Source organism: Protopterus annectens, chromosome 13.part0 (assembly GCF_019279795.1).
Source record: "Protopterus annectens isolate FY-2018-M chromosome 13.part0, PAN1.0, whole genome shotgun sequence".
Lineage (NCBI taxonomy): Eukaryota > Metazoa > Chordata > Ceratodontiformes > Protopteridae > Protopterus > Protopterus annectens.
This window is the reverse complement of record NC_056747.1, coordinates 469,761,501-469,782,139: the sequence shown is the minus strand read 5'-3', so window position 1 is coordinate 469,782,139 and position 20,639 is coordinate 469,761,501. Positions and strand designations below refer to the sequence as shown.

The 20,639-nt window shown below is 43.8% G+C and overlaps 1 protein-coding gene across 1 annotated transcript in view; it reads right to left on the bottom strand.

The window, feature by feature from the left end:
- HIP1 (huntingtin interacting protein 1) overlaps positions 1-20,639 on the bottom strand; it is a 2,554,439-nt gene that overhangs the window by 1,145,126 nt on the left and 1,388,674 nt on the right. The window contains exon 10 of the mRNA XM_044054110.1: positions 17,389-17,464. Within this exon, the coding sequence (XP_043910045.1) occupies positions 17,389-17,464 (76 nt within the window). The remainder of the gene's footprint in view (positions 1-17,388; positions 17,465-20,639) is intronic.

The following is a 20,639-nucleotide window of genomic DNA, read 5'->3' as shown; positions in this document are numbered from 1 at the left end:
AGAGGCGGAAACCAAATTTGTCGAGGCCAATAAGGGGCAATGAGAATCAACTTGGCCCTCAAAGCGGTGGCTTTCTGAATAACTTGTGGAATCAAGGAAAAGGAGGAAAAGCGTGCAGAAGTCCCGGGGCCAATCCTGGGTTAGAGAGTCTCTCAGGGGTTGGCCTGGAAGGAAAGAGGGTGAAAAATCGGGGCACTTGTTGTTTTGAGGAGTAGCAAAAGATCGCAACAAGGAGTGCCCCACTTCAGAAAAATCTGATCCACTACAGATTGATTGAGAGACCACTCGTGAGGCATCAGAATGGATCTGCTCAGCCTGTCCGCCAAGAGGTTGGACCTGCGGGATATGCGTTGCTATCAGAAACCGATGAGAGGAGATTGCCCATTGCCAAAGTCTGAGAGCTTCTCGACACAGCGGATAGGACCTGGTCCGCCCTGCTTGTTGATGTACCAGACCACGGACCGTTGTCCGTTTGTACTGCAATAGTACCCGTGGGAAGAAAGTCGTTAAGGGCCTGCAGCGTTAAAAGCACCGCTCTCATCTCCAGGACATTTATGTGCAGATGGTATTCTATGGGTTGCCACGTCCGTGGACCATCCTGCCCTGATAATGCCCCCACCCGATCAGAGAGGCATCCGTAGTGACTGTGGCAACTGGAGGAGGGGAACAAAGGTCGGCCCTGATGAAGAAGAGGGAAGATATCCACCAATTCAGATGAGTTCTGCGACTGTGTGACTAAGATTCGTGCCTCATCGGAGACTGTGGTACGACCACTGCGTGAATAGCATCCACTGCAGAAGGCATGTGGAAGCGAGCCAGTGGTAGAAGAACAATGGCGCAGCCATATGACCTAGAACCTTCAGTATAAATCTGGCTTTGACCTTGTTGCTCTGCAATAGATCCGAGCAATTTTTGGATGTCCAGAATTCTTTGATCTGTTAGTCTGGCTAACATTTTGAGGGTGTTTAATTCTGCCTATAAAGGTGATAGATTGGCAAGGCAGCAGAGAAGATTTTTGAAATTTACTGAAATTCCCAAACTCCTGCAAAGCTGTAGAGTGTAGTCTCTGGTCTGAAGAAGCTGACACCTGGTGGTGGCGGAGGAGCCAGTCGTCCAAATAAGGAAACACCTGGAATCCTTGCCGTCTCAGATGAGCTGTGGCCACTGCCATGCATTTGGTAAACACTCTGGGGCTGAAGTGAGGCCAAAGGGCAGGGCTCTGAATTGGTAATGACTGGTCCCTAGCCGGCGGAGAAACCTTCTGGAGCGCCTGTGAATCTTTATGTGATAGTACGCGTCCTGAAGGTCTATAGAGCACATCCAGTTGTCCTTGCCCAGAAAGGGCAAAATGGACTGAAGCGTGACCATCCGGAATCTTGCCTTCTTGACAAATCTGTTTAGACTGCTCAGGTCTAATATTGGTCTCCAATCTCCGTCCTTTTGGGGACCAAAAGAATCTCAGTAGACGCGGATCCTACCTGGTCTGCGGCACAGTCTGGACGGCTCTTTTTCCTAGGAGCTTTGAAACCTCCTGTTCTGCCAAATCCCTTTGACCGGGTGAGATGTCTGGAAGGGATTGTTGAGTCTGAGGATACCTTTGAAGGGATTTTGTAACCCTCGGATATGATCGACTGTACCCACATATCTTGTGAGAGGGAATGCCAGGCTACTGGGTACAGCGAAATCCTTCCCGACTGCCTCCAAGGGTGGACAGTCGGGCAACACCTCAGGGATGCTGAAAGGGCTTCTCAGGAAGAGACTCCCTGTTGCCCTGGTTCTGAGGACCCCCTGCCTCTAGGCGGCGTCTATTATTGTTACCCCTCTGCCTCTGGGGTAAACTGACCACGTGTCCAGTGTAGCTCCTTGGGCTTTGGAACCACATCTTCCCTCCCTACTGACCCTTGGGATATGGTCTAGAAGGGGTGGAAAAATGGACTCCAACGGCAGAAAGAGTTTTACCGTCCTGCTCACACCTGGTCAAGGTATCCTTCACCTGAGGTCCGAACAAAGCCGAACCATCAAAGGGGGTATTAGTGAAGGACGCCTTAAAGGGTCCATAAAATTACAAAGCCGCATCCAGGCTTGGCATCTAAGAGCAACTCCTGTGCCTGCGGCCCTGCTTGCTCCATCGGCCGCATAGGATATGAGCGGCATGGAGGAGTTGGATAGGGAATTCAGGATTGCTAGCTGTGAGGCAATTTTTTCTTGAGCCCCAGCAGCAGAAGGATCCTGGACCACTTCACCCAGTTCCTTGAGAATATCTCTTTGAAGCCTGGTGAAGTGACAAAGGTAGTTCAGCGAACGCATAGCAAAGGTCGCTGAAGAAAACATCCGCTTTCCATACCTGTCCATGGTCCTAGAATCCTTGTTAGGAGGATGGACAGGTACTGAAGGATCCGCCAGTTCCTTCTTAGTGGCCGCCGCCACCACCATAGCATCCACAGAGACGCCCTCGGAAAGAAACTGTTTGTCCGTAGGGGCCGTGATAAACTTGGATGGTCTCCTGGGGACAGGTTCCACAGAATCTGGAGCCGCCCATGCCTTCCGAGCCACTACCTGCTTAAGTGGGTCGAAAGGCGGAGACACCCAGGAGGTGGAGGGTCGGGATCCAAAAGCCTCCAGGTATACCAACTCATCCTCGGAGGGATCAACGGATGGCCAATTCCCCCTCTGTTTAAGGAGCTCAAGGATGTCTGAAAAGGAGACATCCTCAGAGGGGGATCGTGGGGAACCCTCCGACTCATCTAAGACGGTATCAGATGTAGTAGACTCGGGGGAGTCTGTGTGTTTCCTCTTACACGTCCTCTTCCGAGGGGGTTCACCTGCCGGATCAGGAGAAACTCGAAGAGGAGGAAATTCCCAATGGGGAAACCTGGGGCGATGGATCCCTGGGCCTGAGAGCAAGAGGCTGGCAAGAGGTGTCTACAGGCACCGAAGAGGGAGGAGCTAGAGGGATGGGCCGTTGACCTGGCTCAGTAGCCAGGACACTCCTCATCACCTCAAAGGCTCCCTCCCGGGAGGCGGAATATCCCGATCCGAGGATACAGGAATTCCGGCTCCACTGAGAGGGAAGGCTCGAGGCCGATGTCGGTGCTGAGCTTACCAAAGCCGAATCCCAAGAGGGAGAGCGGGTGGGACAAGGGTCCGATGCCACTAGCCCCCTCAGAGCCGACAAGGCAAACCCGACGACCGGATCCCTCCAAGGAAGATTTCAAGGAGGAGATCGGAGCCGAGGCAGCGGAGCGAAGGATGTATCAGCTCGGCGCCAAACAGTCGCTGTCCCGAGAAGCTCGGCTCCGAACTCTGGTGTGGAGTCGGAGGAGGAAGTTCAGGGGTGAAACAATAGCGAAGTCTGTTGAGACGGGCTATGGAGCATTTGGGCCAGTGCCTGCGACTTCAACAGCCTGCTTACCACCCTCTCTAAGTCGTGGTCAGACAGCCTGGAAGATCTCGAAGATCGGCTCCGATGGCTCCGCTCCGACAAAGAGGAGACCCGGGCCGAGTGGATACTCTGCAAACGGGACCGAGATCTCTTCGGGACGAAGTCATCGGAGCCGAAGTCCCTGAATTCCAGATGGAGCCGAAGGTTTCGGCTCCGATGCTGGATAAGGTGTCGGCTCCAGCGAGCCGACAAGGCCACAGTAGACCGGGTGTCGGAACCAATGGTGCGAACCCACTACTTTGAAGCAGATAGATCGGTTCCAGCGGGCGATCTCGGCTCCGGCCGAAGCCACCGGAGGAGGCTTGAATACTGTAGCCTGAACCTTGTGGCTTAGAAGGTTTACCAGACCCTGTTTTAGAGGGAGAACCTTCTGGCTTAAGTAAGCCACGGAGGATTAACTTATTCCTCTGTTCCTGCAGGACTCTCTGGCTAAAAGAGTGACACAAAGCACAGGAGTCCTGCAGGTGCAAAGGCCCCAGACAGTAAACACAAGAAGTGTGACCGTCTGTCAGAGACATTTTCTGACAGCACGAGTCACACTTCTTAAGCCTGAGACCTTCCTTTGACATATTTCTAGGAGGAAGTCACACAAACCCCAACAAACACACACAATTAATCCCCTAACACACAGACACACAGGTAGGGATTAACCAATGGGGTCTAGGCCTAACTAAACTTTTATACAATTACCAAAGGAAATTAAAAGTTTTGAATTATAAGGGAATAGGGTGGGCTGTAAACACACTACAGACTATGAAAGTGGAAACAAGGGGGAAATAAATCCCTAACTAAGCTTTTTTTCTCTTTTGACAAAAAATTACTTACCTCAGCTGGCAAAGGAGACCTGAGGTAGTTCCGCCTTGCATCATGGGATATAGGGTTGCCTCGAGCTGGTAAAAGGAGTTCTCAAGCTAAAGCAAGTGCCGAGTCGGAGCCGAGGATCGGCTCCGAACCCATCCAGCAAGAATGAAGGCGAGATGGACAACTTAACATCAATATTTTTATGTATATGTGGTGGATGCATGCTGTCACAGTGTAAAAAGGCATTTCTCCTACATAATTTCCTATAGATGTTAGTGTCAAAAGACCCATTCTGTTTCTTAATAGTAACATCTAAAAAATGAATCTGTGTACAAGATCTCTCCCCTGTTAACTTTAAAAAAGATGTAGTACTATTAATATAATTCAAAAAATCACATGGGTAGATAAATCACCACTCCAGATGAGGAAAAGGTCATCCACAAATCGTTTGTAGTACTTAATATATTGTGAGTACAACTCATTCTCCAATATATACGTGGATTCCCAATAGGCTAATACCAGATTTGCGTAAGAGTTGGCACATGACGTGCCCATCGCAACTCCTAAGGTCTGCAGGTAGTATTTATTATCATAAAGAAAAACTTTTAGTTATGTACTCACCATAACTTCAGATGTTTGGGATCCATCTCGCCTACATTCTGAATGATGGGTTCGGAGCCGATCCCTCGGCTCCGACTCGGCACGCTTATGCCAAAGAGCGAAGTCTCTTATTGGCTGAGCTTACTATATCCCAGGATGCACCACTACCAGTCCCCCAGATCTAGTTTGTCCATACATGCACACGCATACCCTGCTTATATAACATCGTCAGATGAAACAAGATAAAAACAGTTGAACTCAAAACCGTTCAATCTCTTCTGATCTGCAAGGCAGGGGGAAGGAGGGTGGGTATCAGGAATGTAGGCGAGATGGAACCCAAACAACTGAAGTTATGGTGAGTACATAACTAAAAGATGTTATGTGATCCTATCTCGCCTACATTCTGAATGATGGGACAGCGTCCTAGCACCTGAATCCTGGGTGGCTCACTGGAAAACACTCCTGAGTACTGTGGAACCAAATGATGCTCGTCCTTTAGATGCCACATCCAATTTGTAGTGGGAAATGAAAGTGTGCGGGTTGGACCAAGTAGCCGCAGCACAAATTTCCGATATAGCGAGCTTGGAATGAAAGGCTATAGAAGTAGCCATAGCTCTGGTAGAATGAGCTTTGATAGATGATGTAAGATGTTTATTCAAGAAGAATAGGCCTGAGTTATGCAATCTCTGATCCATTTTGAGATTGTAGCTTTTGTGATGGTTTGGCCCAATTTATTATCAGAGAAGGACACAAACAACTGGTCTGACTTACGAAGTTGCTGAGTCCTGTCTAAATAGAAGCGTAATTGCCTGTGAACATCCAATTTATGGAGAGTGTATTCTGCTTCATTAGAGAATTTTGGAAAGAAAACTGGTAGTTCTAGAGATTGTTGAAGACAGAAACTAGAACAAACCTTTGGGACAAAGGATGGATTAGGCCTAAGTGATACTCTATCCTTGTGGAAAATCAAGTACGGTGGTTTAATAGACAGGGCTTGAAGCTCTGAGACTCTTCTTGCAGAAGTAATAGCCACTAAGAATGCCGTTTTCCAAGACAGGTATTTTAATTCGCAAGTAGCAGCCGGTTCAAAGGGGAGATGTTAATGCGAAGCACCAAATCAAGATCCCACGGAGGTGCAGGATGAAAAACTGGTGGTCTTAACAGACTCGCACCTTTAATGAACGTTTTGCATAGTCTGCTGCTCATCAAAGGAGGATCCGTGGATTCATGGAACTTAGAGATAGCAGCTAGTTGGACTTTAATAGTTGAGACAGAAGATCCCTGATTAAACAGGGATGTTAAGAATTTCAAAACCTCTGGGACAGGAGCAGTGATAGGGTCTAAGCCCTTGAGTTGAGCCCAGATAGAAAACCTCTTCCACTTACTGAGGTACAATTTGTTAGTGGTGGGTTTGTGGGCCGAAGATAAAATGTGAACAACTTCCGGGTCTAGTGTGTGCCTTCTAACTAAGGTTGGAAGTGGAGGAGCCAAGCTGTCAATTTCAGAGATTGAAGGGACTGATGCCAATGTCCCGACTGATGGATTAGCAAATCCGGGATCAGGTCTAAGGTCCACGGATCGTCCACTGCATGCTTTTTCAGGTAAGGAAACCATATCTGACGAGGCCAGTATGGGGCAATCAGAATCATTGAAGACCCCAGTTGAGAAGCTTTTGAATAACTTTGGGAAGGAGTGGAATTGGAGGAAAGGCATAAAGTAGCCCTGTTGGCCAAGGTTGTGCTAGAGCATCCATGGCTGGTACTTCCTGATGTGGCATCAAGGAGAAGAACCTTTGGCACTTGGTGTTTTGTGGAGTTGCAAATAGGTCGCAGCACGCGTCCCCATCTCTTGAAAACCTGGGCTGCTACTGTGCGGTTTAGAGACCATTCGTGAGGAGAGAGAATTGTCCTGCTTAATTTGTCCGCCAATACATTTGACTTTCCGGGATGTGGGTCGCTACCAAGAAGCGGTTGGTAGCTACAGCCCATTCCCACACTCTCATGGCCTCTCTGCAAAGGGGATACGATCTGGTCCCTCCTTGTTTGTTCAGATACCAAACCACCGACATGTTGTCTGTGTGGATGGCGATGATGCCCTGAGGAAGAAACTTGTGTAAGGCCTGTAGGGATAGAAGTACAGCCCTCATCTCCAACACGTTGATGTGGAGACGAGCTTAGATCGGAAGCCAGGAGCCCTGAACTAGCCTGCCCAGACAATGCCCCCACCCTATCTGGGAGGCATCTGTCGTCAGGGTAACCACTGGAGGGAGAACAAAGGGTTTTCCCTGATCCAAGTTGGATGTCTGAAGCCACCAGCGAAGGTCCCTTTTGCATATTTCCGTAATCAAGATGTGATGATTGAGGCGAAGATCCTGAAAGGACCATTGAGTTGACAAGAGCCACTGAAGAATCCTCATGTGTAATCTTGCTAGAGGAACTAAAAGAACCGTGGCAGACATTGAGCCTAAAACCTGTAGGACCATCCTGGCTGGGGCTTTGGATCTCGAGATCAGAGCTTGAACTTGGCCCTGTAAAGTTCGGATCCTTTCGGCAGGAAGAAAGGCAGCATCAATCTTGAGTCTATCTCTGCTCCTATAAACTTTATGCGTTGAGAGGGCAGCAAGACAGACTTTGACCAATTGAATGTAATCCCTAGGGAAACACCCAGGAGATGGTGGCTTTGAGGTTGTCCATTAGTAGATGCCTGGTGGTGGCAGTCAGGAGCCAGTCGTCGAGATAGGGAAACACTTGGAATCCAAGACTTCTCAGGTGAGCCGTCACTACTGCCAAACACTTGGTGAACACCCTGGGGGCTGTGGTGAGACCAAAGGGCAGAGCACAAAATTGGTAATGACTGACTCCCAGGCTGAAGCGCAGATACCCTCTGGGCGCCTGATGTATCGGTATGTGATAACAGGCGTCCTTGAGGTCTATGGAGCACATCCAAACATCCTTCTCCAACAACGGGAGAATGGATTGTAACGTGACCATTCGAATTTGGATTTCGTGACGGATTGGTTCAATCTGCTGAGATCCAATATTGGTCTCAGGTCCCCTGTCTTTTGGCACTAAAAAGAACCTGGAGTAATTTCCTGATCCGATCTGGTCTGTGGGGACGGTTGGATGACTCCTTTTCTAGCAGCTTTAAAGCTTCTGCGGCTGCTATTTCCCTTTGACTGGGTGGTGGGTCCGGGATTCTCTTGGACGGTGGGGGTGAGTATTTGAATGGGATGGTGTAACCTCCGGCAATGATCGAAGCACCCATCTGTCCTGAGTGATTGACTCCCAGGCTTTTAGGTGCTTGGCAAAGCGACACCCGACTGGCTCCGAGCAGCACAGCCGGGCAATCCCTCATGGCGTGTGGGAGGCTGAAGAGCCACGAAAGGACTCATGGTCTCCAGAATTGCGGGCCCTCTGCCGCCTCTGGGACGGCGTCTCCCTGAAAAATTTCCCGCCCTCTGCCTCTGGGCGGGAATCTTCCTGCTGTTGGGAGAAAAACTTGCGACATTTTGAACCACATTTTCCCCCTCCTTTGGCCTTGGGGTAAGGCCGAAGGGAGTGGAATAACGGGCACCTACGGCAGATAACGTTTTCCCTCTTGCTCACAGCGGGTAAGGGTGTCTTTCACCTTGGGTCCAAACAATGAGGACCCATCAAAGGGAGCGTCGTGAAGGAAGACTTGAAGGCCTCCAAACTGACACAAGCGGAGCCAGGCTTGTCTCACGTGAGCCACGCCTGTGCCTGCCGCTCTACCCGCCGGCGCATAGGAAATGAGCCTCATGGACGAGTTAGAAATTGGCGTAAGGATAGCCAACTGAGAGCTAACCGACTGGGCTAGCTGCTCAGGTAGGTTACCGAGAGGAATCTGACAACTCCTTGACCAGATCCCTCTGAAGCCTGGTAAAATGTGCCAAATAATTCAGAGACCTTAAGGTAAAGGCCGCTGAAGTCAGGGTGCGCTTCCGTACCTATCCATACTCCTAGACTCCTTATTAGGAGGATGGATGGGCGTTGAAGCCTCTGCCACGTCCTGTTGTGTAGCAGATGCCACCACCATGGCATCTACAGCCACGCCTTTAGTAAGGAACTCCTTCTCGGGGTGCAGATAAAAATTTATTTGGGCGAAGGGACTGGTTCCACGGTATCTGGATGTTCCCACGCCGACAAACTAAATCCAGAAGCTCGTCGAAGGCGGAGACACCCAGGAGGCGGAGGGCTGAGCCCCAAAGGCCTTGAGGAGCACTGACTCGTCAGCAGAGGGGGTTTGGATATCCAGCCGCCTCGTTGTTTGAGGATCTCTAAGATGTCTGCAAATGAGACATCATCCGAGGGCGACTGGGACCCCTCTGCATCATCCATATCAGTGTCGATGTAATAGACTCGGGGAGTCCACGTGCTTCCTCTTGCACGATCTCTTCCTTGGGGTTCCTCTGAAGACAACTCCGAAGAACCCTCAGGAGGAGGGAACCCCACTGGGGTAACCTCAGGCCTCGGGGCTCCGCTGGCTACGGACAGGGGAACTGCCAAAGACCCAGTCTCCACGCCCAGGAAGGTGCTGGTAAAACCGGAGAGATGGCGAAGAGGACTTGGCCAAGGCACTCCTCATGGCCCTGAAAGCCGGACCCCAGAATCCTGGGAGTGTCCGGACTCGAGCCGTGATAGCCGGAAGTCCCGCAGCCAAGCACCGAGGGGAGGCTCGGAACCGAAAGCATAGGTCCCGAAACATCACCCCGGGTCCAGCCGAAGAAGTCCGTACCAAACTCGGACCCGAAGCCCGGGTTGGAGTAAGGGTTGGTGCCGACCCTGAGATCTGCACCGGCAACAACAGCACCTGCTCCGGCCGGAGAAGCAGTCGGAGGAGGAATGGCAATGGGGTGGGCCAAGGTCATCGGCTCCGAAACCAGCTGGGTCGGAACGAAACAAATTTTGGAAGACTGGGGACTGGAACAGTCTTTGTAGCACCCTGTCTATATCAGAATCCGACATCCTCGAAGACCGAGAGGAAATAGAACGGGTTGAAGGCCTCTCCATCGGCCCCAAAGGGCTAGGGGACCGGCTCGGCGACTCGATGAGTATCGGCGCCGAGGAATACTCACAGCAGATTCCATCGGTGCCGAGGTAGACTTGGCCGAGGAGGAAGTGTCTGAGCGGGCGACCCTTGTCGGCTCCGAGCAGCGGAGCCGAAGGTGACCCGCCTCGATGCCCCAGCCATCGGCTCGAAGCCAGAGGAGTCGATACTGGTGGCATCGAGGCAGACCGTTCAACCTCGGCTCCGAAGTCTTTGGAGCCGAAGGAGACGCCTGCCTAAGTTTCTTGGCAGTCGGATCCGCCGGACTGCTCGGAACCGAAGCCCTTTTTCTTTGGCGAGCAGGAGAGGATGCCAAGGCTTCTTCAAAGGAAGGTTTAACTAACCCCTTAAGAATCAATTTATTTTTCCTCTCCTGGAGGACCCTTGAGGAAAAAGCGTGACATACACTGCACGACTCCTGCAAGTGCTTTGCCCCGAGACAATATACACAGAGCGAATGATCGTCTGTGATAGACATTTTAAACCCACATTTCGAACATTTTTAAAGCCCGAAGGCCTAGGGGTTTGAGACATGATGTTACACTCACTTTGACAGGAAAGTAAACAACTAAACTCTTGCTGATGATAAAGCTAAGCTTACTGCAAACACTTCCTGAAAAAAAAGGGACAGGGAACTCTAAACCAACTATAGAACACTAGAGACCCTGTAAATATTAAGGGTTGACAGTCCGAAGGCCCTGGATGGAGGGCGAAAACAAACTCAACCCAATCACACACAACAATTTTACAATCCAATTACACAAAAAATTAGCGATAGCCGTTAAAACAGCTTTTGTGAGCAAATTTAGCAAAAACTGACAGAAAGTTAGTTAATAAAACTACTCAGCCCAGCCAGCTCGAGACCACGTCTTGCGAGCGGCAAAGCGAGATCTGGGGACTGGTAGTGGTGCATCCTGGGATATAGTAAGCTCAGCCAATAAGAGACTTCGCTCTTTGGCATAAGCGTGCCGAGTCGGAGCCGAGGGATCGGCTCCGAACCCATCATTCAGAATGTAGGCGAGATAGGATCACATAACATCATTATTTTCTAGTACTAATTCCATAAGCATTGTGATTCTAATTACCTTGTTTGTATTCAGGCCCTTTCCAAGAAGGAAAAGCCTCAAATAATCTAACCCTGTATCATTAGGTATACAAGTAAATAAAGATTGTATATCTAGAGTCATCATGATGTCATTCTCAGTATACGCTTTGTCTATATTACTCTCAGCCAAAGACTCTAATAGTTGCTGTGTATCTCTCAGTATGGAAGGTGTGGAGTCAACTATTGGCCTGAGATGCTTCTCAATGTAAATCGAGATGCTCTCTGTGAGCCATCCCTTCCCTGATACACTCGGTCTAAATGGCGGATCAACCAATGTCTTGTGTACCTTTGGAAGGCCTCTGATAATTGGTACCAATGGTTTATCTACTAAAAAATACTTGTAGAGGTCATTATCTATAATAGCACACATCAACATATCATACAAAGCTGCCTGTACCTTACCAATGGTCTTATTTAAATCATACATATGTAAAACTCTATAAGTAGTTTCATCGGATAACATTTCAAGCATTCTAAAATTATAGTAATTAATATCTAAAAGTACTATCGCTCCACCCTTATCCTCACAAGATGGTTGGCATTAGATTTGCTCTACGAAAACAACAATAATGAAGAAAGGCATTTTATTAATACCTTTAAGAAACCTTCTAGCTTTATACCAGAATTACATCCTCTCATTGAAAGCTTTGAAAAGATTTGTAGCAATGATTTTTATATGTTATATGAACAACCCACTTTCAAATCTGAATTTCATAATTTAAGCTCACAGGAAATAACAGCTTTGAAGTCTTAGAACAATGAAGCTATTATTATCCGCCCAGCGGATAAGGGTGGAGCGATAGTACTTTTAGATACTAATTACTATAATTTTAGAATGCTTGAAATGTTATCCGATGAAACTACTTATAGAGTTTTACATATGTATGATTTAAATAAGACCATTGGTAAGGTACAGGCAGCTTTGTATGATATGTTGATGTGTGCTATTATAGATAATGACCTCTACAAGTATTTTTTAGTAGATAAACCATTGGTACCGATTATTAGAGGCCTTCCAAAGGTACACAAGACATTGGTTGATCCACCATTTAGACCGATTGTATCAGGGAAGGGATGGCTCACAGAGAGCATCTCTATTTACATTGAGAAGCAGCTCTGGCCAATAGTTGACGCCACACCTTCCATACTGAGAGATACACAGCAACTATTAGAGTCGTTGGCTGAGAGTACTATAGACAAAGCGTATACTGAGAATGACATCATGATGACTCTAGATATACAATCTTTATTTACTTGTATACCTAATGATACAGGGTTTGATTATTTGAGACTTTTCCTTCTTGGAAAGGGCCTGAATACAAACAAGGTAATTAGAATCATTATGCTTATGGAATTAGTACTAGAAAATAATGTTTTTCTTTATGATAATAAATACTACCTGCAGACCTTAGGAGTTGCGATGGGCACGTCATGTGCCAATTCTTTCGCAAATCTGGTATTAGCCTATTGGGAATCCACGTATATATTGGAGAATGAGTTGTACTCACAATATATTAAGTACTACAAACGATTTGTGGATGACCTTTTCCTCATTTGAGTGGTGATTTATCTACCCTAGATGACTTTTTGAATTATATTAATAGTACTACATCTTTTTTAAAATTAACAGGGGAGAGATCTTGTACACAGATTAATTTTTTAGATGTTACTATTAAGAAACAGAATGGGTCTTTTGACACCAACATCTATAGGAAATTATGTAGGGGAAATACCTTTTTACACCGTGACAGCATGCATCCACCACATATACATAAAAAAATTGTTAAGAATCAAGCTGCACGGTGTTCTAGATTAGTGAGTGATGACTTGGCCTTTCACAAACGTTTGTTAGACTTGGATAGTGAGTTTAAATCTAGGGGCTATCATAAAACAGATTTGTTAGCCCTGCAACAAGTAGAGCGCAGAGATGGGACACGACCCTTTATCCAGATGGATAGAAGGGAACAAACTGAACGAATTAGGCGAATAAGCACAGATAAAAAAAGAATGATACTTACCTACACCAATAGGAATCGAAGTATCACGAACATTATAAAGAAGAACTGGGGGATTTTACAACTAGATGATAGTATTAAAACAATAGTCCTTACCCCAGTTTTTCCTTCAAGAATACCAGATCCTTAAAGAAAATGCTATGCTATGATAAACGACATCAAGATAGAATACCATCTGACAGAAAAGGCACATTCCCATGCCGGAGCTGCAATCAATGTAGATAGATATCTGGCAAGAATATTTTTGAACATCCCGATACAGGGGTGTTGTATAATTTTGAACATTATGTAGACTGCAAGACGAGGAATCTTGTATATTTGGCTGTATGTATCAAATGCCAGGCATTCTATATAGGTATGACAAATAGGACCCTTAGGGAGAGAATTAGAGAACACCAGTATGCCATCAATAAAGAGAATGAAAGGAATGCCTTAGCTAAATATTGTTGGAAGGCACTACTCATACTTTTGAATTCCTGGTAATAGAACTAATTCAGACAACAATGAGATTAGGTAATGTAGCTAATTTCACTGAGAGGGAAGAATGTAAGTGGATTATTAGACTGCAAGCAGATGCAGGACATGGTCTTAATGAGAGGGTTAGTTTAAAACCCTTTCTCATTAATCATCCTCTGAAGCATTGATTTTGAATTGTTATTATTATTATTATTTTCTTATTGTTTTTCTTTTAAATTCATTGTTTTTATGGCTTCTTCAGGAGCCTTACTTTTTTGAAAAAAAGGGGGTTTTATAAGTTGTTTGATGTGATTTTATTGGTAGATTCTGTCAGATGGTTTGTATTTAAGTAATTAAGATGCACTGTTTTTTATTAAAGTCTGAAGAAGCATCCTGAGTAGACATGAAAGCGCTAACTACCCATGGAGTAAAAGTTTTTATTTTATACTGCTATATCCGTGACTACCTTGAATTTTGTTTCTGGTTGGCTTCGATTGTTGTGGAGTACCTGTACCCAACATTTTGTAATTTTTCTGGGCTTAACAGGTACTTTACCGCAAGAGATTTCCTTTTTTTCTCATTAAATTAAAGCAGTCCCATTTTCAAACTGTCTCTGAGTCGTAATAATGACTGCATGCACCTTCTGACCACATAAAATAACAAGTCGGAGCTTCTCCCAGCAGAGCAACATTAAAGTACTGCTGAGCCTTCAGTCTGAATCTCTTCACCACCACAAACAACAAGCTTTGCACACTTTGCCAAATCAAGCTTCTCACCAGCACATATTCTAGAAAATGTTTCTGCAGACATAACATTGCACTTTGAACCTGTGTCAACTTTGAGCTCTATGGGTCCTCCATTTATTCGAATAGTACAAAATAATTCATTCTTTGCCCATAAATCTACTGCACTGACTGTTTCATTTAGCACAGACACACCATCAACATAAGAAGTAGAGTCACAGCTTTCTAACTGATCAACTTGTTTCTTAAAATGTTCCCTTTTAATAAAAGAATGTGCCCCTCTTGATTTACAAAACCTTTTGAAATTATTCCACTTATTGCATTTGTGACAATGCTTACCAAAAGCTAAACATTTTTCCCTTTTAGGCTCATGATTTCCACCACAATTACGACAGTTGGCAATGAAAGTGGGTGGGGGCCGATTCTTTGAGTTTGCTGACTCACTCTTATGCTTCACTGAGACTGTGTGCACTCTGGAATTTGCTGGAAAGCTATGGCATTTCACAGGGACTGCTGCAGTGTTTATAGCTGCTGCCATTTGCTTAGGCCTGTTTCTTTTAACCACGTGCTGCATACTATTAGCATTGGCCTCAGAAGTTACTGGAAGCATGTATCTCTCATTTGTAAGCATATTTGTGTTCTTTTCTGTAAGCTCATATATCTGACAAATCTTAATGGCCTTATTCAAAGTTAAATCACTGTCACAAAGCAAAATCTTTCTCGCAGCACCATCTTTAATACCACACAAAAGTCTTTTATCAGCTCATCCTTTAAATGACAAATTCTGCATGTTTTAGCCTTGTTTCTCAAATCAGTTATATATCCTGCAAAAGTCTCACTAGACTTCTGATCCCTTGTGTAAAATAAGTGCCTTTCCATTGTAATATTCATTTGGGGGTTACACTTTTCTCTAAATTTATGTTTTAAGCACTCAGAGTCTTCCCTTAACTCAGCCGGTCCCACTACATGATGGTTCCCCCCTACTACAAAGACAGCAGGTGCATACACAAATGAACGCTCTCTTTCTATGGCTTCTGACCCAGCAAAATTAAGCAGAATAAATGCCTTTGTATGGATATCTTTATCAGAAAATGCAGCCTATATGAAAATATTGTACTCTTGCTCAAACACTCTCAAATTCTCAGCAATATTATTGTCAAATGCAAGTGGACCTGGTTTTCGAACTACATTTGCCATGCCAACAAATTATGCCAAAACACACTGTAATAATATGACCCTTGGAATTATATATGAACAAGCTGCTATGTGTGCCTGTAATAACAGTCAAATGCACAACAAACTCTTCGAAATACTGTACTTTGCAAAATATGCTTTGAAATGGCTGTATTTTGTGAAATAGCTGTACTGTAATAAAGCACAAACATGCAAGCACTTCATATAATTGAGACAACTCAAATAGCATGGATTAATGTGAAAAAGTAGTGCTTAGCGAAAAAATGCAGTTTCCCTTATTTTATACATTTTGTGAGATTCAGACTTCATTTCAAACATTTTCCATAGTTATTTTGAATATTTCTACTAATATGTCACAGTTTTGGATATTTCTGTCACTTAGAAATTCATTTAGAGTGTTCTGAATGCCTCGTTTTATATTTTGCAAATAAAAAATAGTTTGAGCAAGTTTTAATACCTGAAATACTTTTCTGACCTGTTTTGCAAGTTATACGTGCAGTAGGGATGATTCACTCTTGTTTATTCCTCCACTCTTAACTGAGTGGCTCTCGGTCTGGAAACTGGAGAATCTGGATCCCATTCTGGCACCATGCTGCTCGTCTCTCTCTCTCTCTAGTATAGATAACAAATAGGCAGGGTAGTTCATTTACGTACTTTATTACATGGAAACACATCAGGATGGATAGCAACAGTATAAAATATAAACAAACTGATTAACTGATAGTCTATACAAACATACATGCTTGCATCTCAACAGCTTACTACAAAATGGCAGTCAGGCTCGCACACACTCAGTATTTATACACTTGTGCAAGCCCCTGAAAGCTTCTTAAAGGCATACATACATATTGATCTACAGCAACAAAATCCTAAAAGAAAACTGTTCCAGTGAAAATACTGGATATGACAAATCACGGCAGCTGGAGAACAGATCCAAGCATGATCCAACCTCAGAGGCAGTGGGGAAGTTGTCAGATGCAAGGGATGAGGTATCTTTAGAGTGGGTCACTGCTGTGTAGAAGGGTCTGGAGACCTCTTCCAACTTTTTGTTCTATCCTGTGAGGAATCCCTGGGTCTGTTCTTTGCCTTGTCAGAAGCCTTCTTGGAAGAAGGAAACCCATAAACAGAAGGCGACAAATCTCCTGCCTGGGAAGGAAGCAGGGTCTTCAGAACCAGTTTGGACTGATGACTGGATAAAGCTCTGGATCCAAAGGATGAGCAAATCTCACAAACTTCTTCTAGGTGGAAAGAACCCAAACAGTAGACACACTAGTAGTGTGGCTAGTCTGGAGGAATCCAATGGCTGGAAGCTACACACTTTTTTAAACATAAACCATTATCTGACATGTATATCTACATCTATACACACAGACACGCACACACACATACATGCACAAGAAAAAAAGGAGAGAAAGCTTTTCATAACAAGATCCAACAGGTTTTAGCACACTAGACGGGGACCTGAAAAGTTTCAGAGGACCAACACCCAATGCATACAAATTACTATTCCTGCAATGTTTTTTTTTAAATTGGGGAAAAACACCTGAAGGGATAAGGAGAAGAGAGGCAAAAAAAAAAAAAAAAAGAGAGAGAGAGAAAAGATGTCAAAAGAGTCACTTAAAAACAGCTGAGCCCTGGAGAACGCATTTGTTGTTTTATGTGGCAAACAATATATTGGGTAGTAGGGTTGGTGATACATTATGGTAGCGGGTAGGAGCTTCCATCTTGGAGCTAAAGTTTATATTGCTGCCCTCAGATCTGATCAAGGTCGATATACTCAATTGTTGAGATGGACAGAAAAGACAATATCAGACTGGATTACGTCTTGCTCTCTACTACTGAAATAACTGATTACCCAACAACCAAGTGAGTGTTAAGGTTTAACAATCATGCACAATATCCACCCAAGCCTTCTGCCTCCTCACTAACAAGAATTAACTAAAACAGTGTGCAGCTCAAGCTCACCTCAGGCAACTGGGGGATTTGAATCAGCCGTTTGAAGTACTGTAAGTTACTCGATCTATAAAACAGGTCCTTTAATCTAGAAATGGAAAGAAAACACAGATAAGACAAGACTACTTTTGTGTTCTTCTATCTTAAAAATCTTAACATTTACTTCAAAATACCACAGCAGTATAGATTTAAAGGTGAACTCCTGCCCTCAACTTGTATTTTACTAGTTTACAAAGGATCAACTGTATTATTTACTCATCTAGTTTTCTGAATCTGTCCAGAACCATACCTTCTCAACCTTTTAGCACAGGAATTCTGGACAAAGTAAAAAATAATGGGGGACAAAGGCCCAAAATCAGGGAAAATTTTTAAATATTACTCTTATAAACTTAGAAAATTGCTAGAATACCAGGTTTTGCATCTGCATGCACTTTCTGAGTGATACGAAGTCTGAAACTCAAATATGTCACTAGTGATTTCATTGCTCAATAACTTGTCCGAAAATCACAAATTTTATAAGGAACAGACTAAATACATGAGGCAAAAAGCTGGATATTCTTTGAAATTCTGGACAGTTGAGAAGTACATCCAGATCTACTTTTACAGCATGAACAATACTGCACTCTGCAGTCTTGCCATGTACATGCTTCTTAATCACCCTGATTTGAATGTAAAAAATGTTCCAGTTGCCCTTGACTTCCACTCTATCAGCATATACGGAAGCATTTGATGTAATTCTTCTTTCTGTGTGTGTGTGTGTGTGTGTGTGTGTGTGTGTGTGTGCGTGTGTGCGAGAGAGAGGAGAGAGACAGAGGCTTATGCTGCATTGCTATTGTGCAGTCAGTACCTGAAAAAAAGACAGCTGGAGGAATACTAAAAATGGGGTCAGATATTTATGAAGAGTGACACAATAAAAAATGCATGCACTTGAATGGTTAATAGTCACGAGACACAGAAGCATGCACTGGTAGATGCTTTCATAAGAACACCAACTCATACCAAGACATAGACGTTGTTTTGGTATGGATAAAATACATAAGCTTTCACTGTATTTCTGTTCCATGCATATAGAAAAAAGCCTGGGCACTCCACCTGGACCTAATATTCACTCACAAATCCCTACTCCCTCACAGGTTTCACAATCCAGCAAACTCCCAAAACTGACACCATCTTCAAAACTCATTTAGCATGGAAACACTTGCAAACATATAAGTACTTAAAGAGGAAATCAATAAAAGCATACCCCCAAACTCAAATATATTACTAACTTTGCATACAATTAACAGAAAGAAACAGAACAAAATAGGAATGAGGACTATGGCACAAATTAATCACATTTCACAGTAATAAAAAAACTAAAACCTTAGTTTTAAGTATATTACCTAATCAGAACAGTAAAAGACTTCCAATAAAGTAAAAATCTCCTGAAGAAATAAAAAGCATAAACTCCACAGACAGAAAATGAAACACTGTAAGAAGAGATAGGAAGTGAAAGCATGTAGCAAAAACATTCACCGCAGCAAAATAAAGCATCCAGTCTAAGTCAGGATTCAAATAACACACTCACATAAATGCAGTAGAAAGAATCAAGTACATATCACATATGTCTGACTCAAGAGGTAAATCTAAAGATATAATATAAAAAATGTAAAATATTGCTAGAATACAAAAACATATTAAAATAGAAATGAAACCCACACAAAAATACCACAGAAACCCAATTAAATACATGCATTAAGAATACTATTACTACATCAACATAAGACAAATTATGGGGTGGGAGAGCATTACTGTTTACATATTTTTTTTTTCAGTTCTTGACAGTTCCCAGCAAATTGAGTACCTGTATGGAGACTTCAGAGATGACTGCATACTGATTAACAGGTCGATTGCAGCTCTTCCAGTGTGAAAATCAAAACTAAGGCAAGTAGGCCAAAAAAAGGATACCATTTTGGGTGGTATTCGGTTTCTTGTCTATAAATACATTGCCTGGATATCAGCAAAAAAAGAAATTTGAAGAGAAAATCAAGCAGAAAAGAAGACAAAGACTAATGAAGTTCAAAAAGGCAGAAATAATGAGAGACAGAGACAGAGATATGGGGGAAATGTAATAGGATGTATTTAGAGGGGTGGACAAAGATTAAAGTATTACAGAGTAAGAGGAATCTCACAGAACAAGAAGAGGAGCAAATGCAAACTGGTAAATGGAAAGTAAGGGGGTATTTGGATAATGTGCATGGATTTAGAAAGTGTTTTTGACAGCTCCAGTGTACTGCAACCTTTAGCACAATGAGTTAGCAAAAGAAAATGGAAAAGGTTGTTGCCAAACTTAGGGAGTCTATAACATTAAAAAATAACCAAAGATCCTACAGAGGTATTAGAGATACTGCAGAAATTTTATGAACATTTTTAAAAAGAAGAGGAGCTTGGAAATCAAGAATAGGCAGAGTTTACACTAAGGTTAGAAGCAGAGGAGGCTCAAAAATTAATAGCTAAAATAGGAAGGGATGACAAAAACTGTGATGTATAATGAATCACACAGGATATCCCCAGAAAAAGATGGTATTCATGTGGAAGTTTGATAGCTGGTGGTGGGGACTGATAAAGATCTATATTTTAAAAAAAGGAGGGGGTGGAGTTCCAGCATCTCAGAAGAAAACTGTGGTGTCTGTATTACCCAAAAAGTAAAGACCTTTCAGACCCGGATTCGTACACAGCCATTTCAAATTTAAACCAGGATTATATTGCATTTATGTCTATGCTAGTTAAAAGAATGGCAATTGTGTTGGCAAAATTTATACATACTGTTCAGTGTGGTTTTGTGGAGGAGAGGTAAGCATTTGATAACATTAACAGCACAATGATAATCCATAGGAAAGCAGAGTATGAAAAAAAAAATCCCACCACTGGTGGTGGGCCTCTGATGCAGAGAAAGCATTCAACAAAGTTAGCTGGGATTTTAATGGTAGGGCAATGGCAGCGTTTGCATTCCTTCACAAAAATAATCAGGAGAATATATGAAGGGCTGTAGGCAAAAATTAAGGTGGAAGAGTTCCTTTCAACATGCTGTGTTTGAACACAGAAAAAGGCAGGGATGTTCTCTTTCCCCTTTATTTGCATTATATTTAGAACCATTAGTAGGAAAATAAGAGACTCAAATTCAAGGATATAACTGGCATGGTAACCAAGAAATGTTAGCTTTACTTACAGATATCTTGTGTTTGATAAATTCAGAAAAAGGATATTTTGATGTTGTGAAACAT